Raw genomic sequence first — 11,061 nt, forward strand, 5'->3', positions numbered from 1 at the left:
GGTTCCTTCTAGAGTAACATGAAACACGAGACACACACTTGAAAAGTAAACCAAAGTGGTACAATTTAAGGGATTTTCTTATGGTTTCAGTTTTTTCCTGTTATAGAATGCAAAGCTTTGTGGTGAGTAAAATCCTTAAATATTTTATTTACCTAATCAAAGGTATTCAGCTCATTTGCTGAATTTAACTTAATGATTTTAGATTGTACAGTGTATTGAAAAGGAGAGAAACTTAATATTTTGAGTATTTCATTAGAGATAGTATGCAGTAAAATGATTTAACATGTGTGGTGATGAAATGTGTGGAAAAAAATTTCCCACTATTATACTGCTTTGTTTTTAAATAATCAGCTGGTATATTTCCATGAGAACTTGAAATGCAGACTTTAAAACTAAAAAACTGTAATTCTGCATCATAGTTTTATTTGATTGGGTAATTGCTTGCATATTTTGTAGGGAAATTTTCTTAGAACTGGGAATTGCTTATATGAAAGTACAATAATGTTAGTTGAGTAATCAAAATGATGATAATATGATAGGGTATTTTAGAGGATAAATTCTAAACTTCATTCTAAACACAGTTTTTTGTATTGAGGTTAAACCTGTGTGAATGGCTTTTGTACTTTGTTCCAACCCAGCTTCTTTGAAGCTATTATACAATGTTTACTATAATTCTGAAGTTGCTTAATGTATCTTCACAAATTTTGCTAGGCTTTTGGTAAACATTACAAGTATATTGTACACAAAAAATTAGATTTTTTAATAAAGTACTTTTTGCTGAAGATTTGTTTGTGAATTTACTGATTTAGTCTGGCTCAAACTCTGACTAGTTTAAGTGAACTCCTGCTTTTTGCTGTTGATAGACAAAGCTCTGTAGACATGCTTTTTTTTGTAAATGTAGCCCAAAATGTTTTAACTGTTTATTTTAGATATGAAATATTGGACAAAGCATTATCATGCACAAAATACAGAATGTGCTAAAACTGTTATAACTTGGCTGGCGTTATAAATAGGTGAATAAAATTGTTAGCTGCTTGGAGCTCTACAGTAACAATCACTCATAAACAATCTGAGGGAAACTGTCTAAAAATTCAAGCCAGAAAACAAAAAAACTTTTAGCAGTTTCTTCTAGGACACAAAATTCTCTTTTTTTATTGGTTACAAATATGATGTCTGTAAAAGAAAGACATGATATAGATAAATTCATTCAAAGCTATGACAAGATGAAAGGAACCTCATTGATAAGTGGCACAGATGTATTTATGTCTCACTAATACAAGAAGGTAGGAGGTTTAAATATTATATTATCACCTTTCAGAATCTGTAGTTTGAGGTTGTAATTGGTCGGCCTCTCTGACAGCAATAAAACGGAATGCACTATAATAGAATCAGAGGGGAGATGTACCATGTGATACACACAAAGTTAAAATGAAGAAATTAAATCTCAGGTAATATAAAACTTTGAATTATAAATTATGTTTTTATGCCAAGTTTATTGACATATACTAATGAAAAGGCTTAATTAAATTTTTAATGAAACTAAAAAGATGACACGCCCAACCGTACATATGATTAAAGGAAGTATAGGTACACTTATGTACTTACTTCAGGTAACTTCAAATGAATAATGAGAAACATCACTGGATAGTCACCATCTTTCTTTTAATGAGATATGATTTCTCTTGGGAGCATCAATGATAAATGATTTGGTCTTCAATTAACCAAAATCAGTGTTTGTGATTATTTCTGTTTATAATATTTTCAATTATCCAATAATGAAAATATTGTTATGATTTTTGTTATTTCTTTCGACTAATTCAAGTTTATTCATCTTAATCAATTAAAACGGTTAGAAAATAATCAACTAATGAAATTAGGAATTCTGATTGTTACTATTTATGGCTATTCCAACTATCCATGTGATTGAAATATTATCATTATGTTTGATTGTTGTTAAGCATAAAGCTACACATTGGGCTATCTTTGTTCTGCCCACAGCTAGTATCAAAACCAGTGTTCCCTCTAAGCTGGGTGTCTGCACATCCTCAGTAATGGTGAGGAGTCTCAACATGTTGATGGTCTTAATGACCCTGGCAGTCGGTAGGCGTAAAGCCCGAATAACCAACTAGTAGCATTGCAAAGCGGCTTAATGATTCAAAAGGGTCAATAGTCTAAAAATACTCCCTCCCACCAAAAAAAACAAAAAAACTGGTGGCACACAATGCCTTGATACTGGTACATGTGAAAAAATTTTAAATTCATTCATGGATTGAAAAAATTAGAGAGAACATTGATCAAAACCCAATTTTTATTGATAGAGGTGTTTTTGTTTTTTAGCCATCTTGTGAGAATAATTTATTAGTTGAATGTAATTGATTAATGAGCCCAACAATTAATTGATTGTCAAATTTCACTAATTACCCAACTCTAGTAGAGAATAATTCCAATATGGTCTTATCACACAAAGCTATCTTGATATTCTTTCTGCCCTCTAAGCATTACTAAAACACTTTCGTGCTCAGTGCATCAGTCTGTGTATCTCATCAATTTCGTACCATTTTTGAACATGTACATGTTCTGTGACTACTCCACAGCACTATTCTGCTGTTCCTGCTCAATCCTCACTTTCTTGATTGGTACAACAGTGTTTAGATGCGTGTTTTTTCGCATGTGGCTACCGTTTATGATTGTTTCTTTGCCATTTCAAATTTTTTTCAACTGTTTATTGTACAATGCACTCAATTGTTTCAAAATTTTTTTTTTCTGGTGTTTGTTTCTTGTTACCGAATTATAAGTGATCTTAGTATGAATTCATGATTCAATGTTTTGACTATAGAATTCCCATTACAGTCAAAAATGCTACTGGTACAACTTCCCAGGAATCAAATTTGACTTTATCTGCAGAGGAGGTACAGGACTTAATTTGCAGGAAGCTAGATTCATATGTCTGGCCATCAATTTTTTCTTTTTTTTAACTTGACAATGTTTATTAAGACTGTTTGGACTCTCTGGCACCTTCTTATTTTGGTCTGTCACACTCTACACCTCTTCAGGAGATTTTTTCACTTCCACTTTTTTTTACAGCTTGTTAATCAGGTCATCAATTTTGGTTTGGCTATATGTTTAAGACATGGGTTATTTTGCTAGTTTTCTTTTTCCTGCTCTCAACTTCCGTGCAGCCATGTCATTCACTCTGATGGAGGATTGTTCTTCTACTCCTTTCTTCATATTACTCCCAGTTCTCCCACTGGATCTGTGGTAAGGTTTTTAACTTGTACACTTCACACCTGGTGGATATACCTTGTGGTAGGCACGTCTTAGATTCCCTATACACACACAAGAGAATTGAGTATTTCATGTTGTTAATGCTCAGACTTTGGTAAGTAAGAGATTTGTTTCCTTTGTTGTCTAGGTGAATTTAGATGATTTGTAAGTTACATATTAATTATTACTTTGTTTTTCTAGGTAATTTTAGTCATTTTGCACTTTTGTTAATTTTACGTACTTTGTAGACCTGGTAAATTTGGAGTTTTTTTTTTGTGGTCGATATTAATAAGTACTTTAACTACGTATGTTTAGATAGTTTGTATGTTACATATCATTACTACTAGTAACATTTAAATCATTGTTCTGTTTGGACCATTTTTCTTTTGTCACTGTTAAGTATATGTCTTATAATCCTGTTCTTCCTCAGTGTATGACCCAAGTTTTTTTTTTTTTTACTTTGCTACAATTGTGATGTGTTAGTTTCTTTTCTGTTTGTAGCACTGAGCTTTGCTTTGGCTCCTTTTCCTAAATTATTGATACTAGGAACCAAATTTTCTCCTCTTAATCTACAATTCAGGGTTTGTACCCACAGTGCCCATGCCATTGATAGTTATTTATTGCTAGAAGATCAGCGTTCCAGTTCAGGGCCATACTGTTTGGACTAACCTTGGCTCTTTAAGTGTTTGTTTTTTGGGGGGGGGCGGTATGAACTCATACCCGACATATTTACTCGATGGGTCTTTGTACTCATCATTACATGGATTACTGGCTCCCTCCTACTCACTCTTCTCATTCCCAGTCCAGAGACCAACTCTTTTGCTGCTGCAAGAAGAAGCAAGGGAGGGATTCCTGCCAAACTTCGAAGTGATAGTTCGGTAGAGGAATATAGAGGGGGTCACATGCATCAGATGAGCATGTCATGCTTCTATTGGTGGTGAAGTGACACATGGTGATTTGCAAGAGAGTCATGTTGGAATCTTTCAATTCCAGTAGGGGAGCAGAAGTCTTGTGGTATGTGTAAAGAAAAAGTTCGCATATAGAGGGCAGCATTGAATGAGAATAGCTAATTTTATGAGTGAGGTAAGTATCTATTGGAGAGACATTTTCATTATAGAAAAATTATAATTTTCTAAAAGTAGTAATATAATAATAATGAATTGTTAACATATTTGTGATGGCCTAAATTTGTTAGAAGAATTATTTTTGTGATTTATAAAATTAATGATTTCATAGTCAGTGAAAGTGGATGTTTTTTACAAAATCAAAAATAATCAGAAAATGTAAACTTCTGATACGTTATATTACCTCTTCTCACATGTATAGCTGTTCTTGTTCAGTGCTGCCATCTATATGCAAACATTATTTTTGAATGCCGCAAGCATTGAACTCCACATGATCAATGTAGTTCAACAGCGTCTCACATGTAAATCAGTAAATCATCATGGGACAACTCTCCACCAATAGGAGTGCAACACACTCTCCTGACATGTGACTGCATCTATTCGATTCTACCAAATTATCACATCTCATTAGGCAGTGATCGAGTGTAGACGTTTTTTGCATTTTAATTTCATTTTTTCTTTACAAAGTGGATTTACTTGATTGATTTATTAGCTATAGTTAATTTTGTCTGTAGTAGTTAGATGTGATAACTTACCTTTGTTTATTGATCTTTTTTTTCTTCTCATTTTCACTTCTTCACAGTTTATTATGAATTCCGAATTTGTGTTTTACAAAATCTGTTTCTTCTTCGTTGGGGTATCACCTTCTGACTGTTGTTATCTTTCAAACTTTGATGTGACTGTGACGCTATCTTTTCTATATATATTTTTCCATCCAGGGACATGTCCCATATAGGATTTGGATCCTGCTCAGTTTTGAGTGTTACCTGTCAAGGTAAGCTTTCTGTCTCTCAAATCTGTACTTTGCGGCCACAATGCACACTGTTGAGATGGGGTGTTCCACAAGATTGCTAGTAGGTTTTTTCCTTGAAATATATTTGCTTCATTAATATGTCCGTTCCAGACTGTACTAATCCATGGACTTACATTGGTAAAGCAGAAGGGAATAGCTGCCTATCCCTGCTGTCCCTTTGGTTGAATAAATCAGGGGTGGTCTGCTTTTCAAATAAGGATTTTTGTGTTTGCTCATTGCAGTGTCTTTGGTGTTGACATTCCTCTGGACTTTCCACAATGTTTTATCTCCCTTGTTGTTCTCGTGGGGTCTGGGAATCCTTGCCACTTTCCATTTCTAAGCTACTGGGGTGGTAGGTCATGGAGAACAGTGGTGTTCTACTAGTTTAGATGGTGTGCGGTGGGTCCCAAAAGGTGAGGTTGCTTATATTTTATATATGCAATCCACCTCCATGCAGTGGGACCTGGAGGTTGCTATTGCACAACAACCTTTGTGCAGCCCTATCCAGATGGTGATGTTGCTTTGGGTTAGATCAATCACATTGCAGTTCATCCCTTGAATTGGGATCCCCACCTCTGTTCAGTGGGTCCAAGAGGGTGCAGTTGCTATATATTTCTAGAGGCAATCCACTTCTGTGCAGTGGGACTTGGAGGGTGGCATTGCACTCAGGCTTCTATGCAGTCCTATCTGTAGAATGATGTTGAATGGGGTAACAGTTCTCCTCAGGGTGTTTTCACTGCCTGAGGCTGATGTTTTGCAGTGGGGTGCCAGTTTGATTGAATATGAGTTTGATGTGATCTATCACATTTGCACACCTCTTCCTACTGTCATTCAGATGTAGTGTTTCCAGATGTATGGTCTGTAGATTTGCACTCATGTGCCCATTTTTTAAATTGGTTTGCACAGTATACGCTTCCATTGTACTTACCTTGAGGGGAAAACAGTGTGGACCCTCCTTTTCTCAGGGATTAAGGATCTAATCCCCGTGCTGCTTGATATTGGACTGGAGTTGATTGGCCGTTTACGGTCCATCGTGCCCTAGCACCTTGGAGCACATCCATTTTAGCTTTCAATACGTTTCTGTCTGTAGATAGTTCTTCTACAGAATTGAGACTCTGGTAAACTGTGGTTTGCATTCCAACCCAACTGGTTTTCTCTCCTTTTTTTGGTTATGCTCCTCCAACTTTTCACCCGTGTATGCGACAAAAGTGATGTGGTCTCTCACATCTGTTACTCTCCCAAAGAGGATCACACTTCAGGGGTGTTTTTTGGATGATTTAAAAGGATACTTATTTCTATCTATCCCTCGCACTGGTCCCTTCACGTATTCATTGTAGAATTCTAGCTGTACTTATGAGAAGAGGTAATGTACTGTATTGGAAGTTATTATTTTCCTTTATTTAAAATAGATTTCTGATAGGTACTTACCCCTCTTACACTTTCCACCCTTTCTTGCCACTGAAAATTGGTGCTTTCTTTTCTGCCTAATTTCAAAGTGATAGTTCAGTATAATTAAATAGAGGGAGTCACATGCATCAGGAGGGTGTGTCATGCTCCTATTGGTGGAGGGTTGTCACATGATGATTTACATACGAGATGCAGTTGAACCACATTGATCATGGAGTACTTGGGAGTTCAAGGCTTGTGGCATGCAAAAAATGTTTGCATATAGAAGGCAGCACTGAAAGAAAACAGCTATACATGTGTGAGAGAAAGTAAGTACCTATCAAAAATATATTTTTAGTATAGGAATATAATAACTTTGAGAATGTATAAATTATGTTATCTTTTATAGATAGTATTAAGGATATATTTAAGTCATTCATAGCATTTTTCTATGTTTGTAGGTGTGAGCTGAATTGGCGTATATATATACTCAACAGTAAGCTAGTGTATCATGGCAGATACTAGGAGACGTGTTAAGCTCTATGCCCTTAATGCTGATCGACAGTGGGATGATCGGGGAACTGGTCATGTGTCCTCTTCATATGTTGATAAGTTGAAAGGCATGTCTCTGTTAGTTCGTGCAGAATCTGATGGTAAGTCTATTAATTAACACTTTTGTTTCTATAATTGGTGTTTTGGTTTTAATTCAAACTGTATTGCAGCTTACTATCTTGAAAATCTAGGTTTCGAGTTAGTTATGGTTAGATTAGGTAAAATAAATAATAAAAATGTTTCATGGGGCATACACGCAAGCAGCTCATGGGTAACGTAATTCAATTGTGTAATGTGAGCTGGAAGTTTCCCAACTGATTTACAACTTATAATGGCAAAAATAGTAGTTAGACACAGTTCAAAGTGCAGTCAAACAGTAATGAAACAATAAAATGTAATTATAAATAGATATATATACTGTTACAAGTTTAAGGATAAACATGTGTAATTTCATGTTACAATTTGAAGTCATTCTAGAAAAAAAAAGAGAGTAATTTAGATTGATTTCATTTGTTTTTGGTGGTTATGAGGTTGGTCAAATTAACCAATCTTATATAGAGTTAGGGTAGATAGAATATAAAGTTTTACTGAAAGCAAACATTTGAAATGTATTTAGGAGGTTTTAGAGATTACATAAATGAAATTTGAGATGAAGAAAATAATTTTCATCTTAACATGAAAATGACTTTGAACATGGACTGTTCAAAACAAATAATGTTGAAATACTCGATATATTTACAAAAAACCTTTAGTAAAAAATCATTATTTTTGTGTATAAAAGACTTCTAATGTTTACTAAAAGTCTGCCAAATTTTGTGAAGATATATACACTATATTAAAAGTTAGAAGTATCAAATCTCTAAAGGTTTTAAATGAGTACAAAGAGGTCACGTGGTCGGTCAAATTGTGAGAGTTAAAGTGATTAGCTGAGACACTATTTATTGAATTGAGGAATTTTATTCTACCTCTGGTTTTTTATTCCAACATTTCTATGTAATGATGAGTGATCTTTTATTCATTGTTTTGTGCACCTTCACTATAAAAAATTTTAAAATTGTAATTCTTAAAGGTTAAACAATATTGGTTATTTTTAAATATTAACAGTGGAAAACAGATTCATCTATATGTGAGTAATTATTATTTAAATTTTTTCCTTAGGATCTTTACTACTTGAATCAAAAATTCATCCAGATACTGCCTATCAAAAGCAACAGGTAAATGATCTGTCATTTATATATTTCTTCCTTCATTTGTAATATATGTTTAATAATAAAGGTTATGTATTTCCTTTGTAATCTTAGTATTTATTTGTCATTTTATGCCTTCAAAACCCCAGTTTGTAATTTTCACAGATTTAATACTGCACTGTTTACAAATGATTTCCAACAAAAGTTGATCTTCTGAGAGATAAGTAAAAATTCTGGTAAGTATGAAAATATTTTCCATATTATATGTGTTAAACCTTCCAAGGTGGTAAAATATAAAATTCCTTTGCCAGTATCTCATCTGGAAAGTTAAAGACCTTTAATCTGCAATAAAAGATGAAGAATAGCATTTCATGTATATAAGTGAATATTAGTGTCATTTAAGGCAATCTTTGTTTATATATATTCCTAAACCACTGTACTTCATGAGATGAGCAATTATTATGTACAGTTTCCAAAAAACATGTCATTAGGATTATTGGATACATCTAAAAGGAATATTGAACTGTACGTGGTATTTTTTAATCTATTTAATTCTTTATTCATTCTCTAGGAAACACTTATTGTATGGTCAGAAGGAGAAAATTATGATCTTGCCTTAAGTTTCCAGGAGAAAGCAGGCTGTGATGAAATCTGGGAGAAAATTTGTCAAGTGAGTATTAAGTGTTTTGTTATTTTAAGATATAGTAGACTGGTATTTGTTGTAAAATTAAATATCTAGAACTGATGGTTTTTTCCAAATGATCTTTTAGTCATTTTGGAAATTTTATTTTAGGTGTGAAACAGTTGATGTGTTTGAGCATCTGTTTGCTGTTCTGTTACTATTTTCACTGTTAAAAATTGTTCTTGAAGTATAATTGTGACAACTACATTGTTGGTGATGTATAAATTTAGGTAAGTGGATTTGATATTTAAGTGATAAAATGACTTTAGATCAATAAAATTAAAAATATTAAGGAAATAGAGATATTACTAAGTCAAAAGTAGTTTTACCAGTAGTTCTAGCTAAGTTGTGTCTTTATTAATCATTTGAAAGTAAAGGAGAGGTTTTAAGTTATTCAGGGGGATTTGATAATTCACACATTTTCTATTGTTTTCAAGTATTTTTAACATCAAGTATGCAAAACAGTGGAAGAGTAAAAATGTAAATTTCTTCATTGAAACTGACTGTTAATTTTTGAAGCTATTTAATCCTATCCAGATCAGTGAGCAATTTTTTGGTGTTGAAAGCGCACACCTGCTTATCAAATTTAAAAATTTCAATAAAATTGATAGTTCTAACTCTCTTTCAGTAGTTTCTAACTGAAAAAGATTTTAGAATTGATATTTTGTAACATTTATAGTGTAATTTACAAACAAATTTTTTTTAAATTCCATCTTTCATTTCTATGCAGCTCTGTGGAGTTTGTCCTATATATAACATATTTATTGATTTTTGTAAAGAATTTTTGTACCCATTTCATACTTATAGTTTATATTTGCTGACAAACTATCATCTGTTGAGAATATAATATTCATGTTGTTTCTCATGTTATTTTCCATCCCGGTTAGTTGTTTTATTACTACAGCTTTTTTTTTTGCCATCCTTTTATGATGTTGCAGCTTGTGGTCTAAACAAATTTTAATGAAGCTGAGCTTTACAAATAGCTATAAGCAACATTTCTTTATGGTAGGATAGTGTAGGTTAATATAAATTATTTATATCAATATAGTGGAGTAAAGCAGTAATTTATGGTTTGGTGGAAAAGTAATTAGAAGGAGCTTTTGCAGGGGTGAACAAAGGAATCTGATAGGAAGTTTAGAAGACTTAGTAACAAACCAGAGATATGGGAATTTTTTTATGTTTTCTTTATGTGTTATTTTCATTTCTGATCATTTTTTTGTGATCAGTTATATCTATTTGTGAGCTACATAAATTTTCTTCTGTGACAAGAATGTCGTTAATTAGCTCAGTTAGGTTTAACAAACATAGTAGACTATGGCAAAATATTCCACTGACTCAAATCTTGTTGAATACTTTTGTTACATTTTATTATATTCAAACAATACACACATACATATATATAAAAGAACTTACTGTTATTAAAAAGACTTTGCTTATTCGATATCAATTGATCTTAACCAAGAATAATGATACCTAGTTCTAACATAGGTAATGATGCATTTTTGACAGATGAATTCGTGATAAATGATAAATTGTTTTTTGTCTAGTTTAAAGCCAGAAGTAGTGACTACTGCAATTTACAAAACAAAGTATCAAAATAAATGTATTAATGAATATCAATCAAGTGGAATTGACTGGATATGTAAGATATAACTTTCTGGTCAACAATAAAAATATTGAAATTCTAAAATGAAAACTAGTATTTTTAATGTTTTTTAAAAATACTATTTCACAAAAAAATTTTAATTTTTTTAATGTAAAAAAAAGATAGGAATGCTATATGAAATAAAAAATATTAAACTACTTTTTGTTTACGTTATGCCAATTAGAATAGCATAAAATCTTAGCTAATAATCCATATTTTAATAGTATACAAGTTTTAAGTTCTTAATTCTACAAGGAAATATATAAAAAATCCAGAATTTCCACTAGTGCGACACACGTGACACATTTTGTCTTAGCATGTCATCATCACTAATGGCAGGGATAGCAGTTAGACATGGTTCAAAGGGCAATAAAACAATAAAATTTAATTTTAATAGATGTATAATGTTACGAACTTAGAACTACTTA

General features: G+C 32.5%; 1 protein-coding gene across 1 annotated transcript in view; it reads left to right on the plus strand.

Annotated features, from left to right (window-relative positions):
- The window catches only part of LOC106458147 (serine/threonine-protein phosphatase 4 regulatory subunit 3-like), a 66,982-nt gene continuing 55,921 nt past the window's right edge, over window positions 1–11,061 (plus strand). The window contains 5 exon segments of the mRNA XM_022384283.1: window positions 1–122; window positions 1,319–1,448; window positions 7,029–7,220; window positions 8,278–8,333; window positions 8,878–8,976. Of these exon segments, the coding sequence (XP_022239991.1) occupies window positions 7,079–7,220; window positions 8,278–8,333; window positions 8,878–8,976 (297 nt within the window). The 5' untranslated portion in view covers window positions 1–122; window positions 1,319–1,448; window positions 7,029–7,078.

The sequence above is a fragment of the Limulus polyphemus genome, unplaced genomic scaffold, assembly GCF_000517525.1.
Source record: "Limulus polyphemus unplaced genomic scaffold, Limulus_polyphemus-2.1.2 Scaffold420, whole genome shotgun sequence".
Lineage (NCBI taxonomy): Eukaryota > Metazoa > Arthropoda > Merostomata > Xiphosura > Limulidae > Limulus > Limulus polyphemus.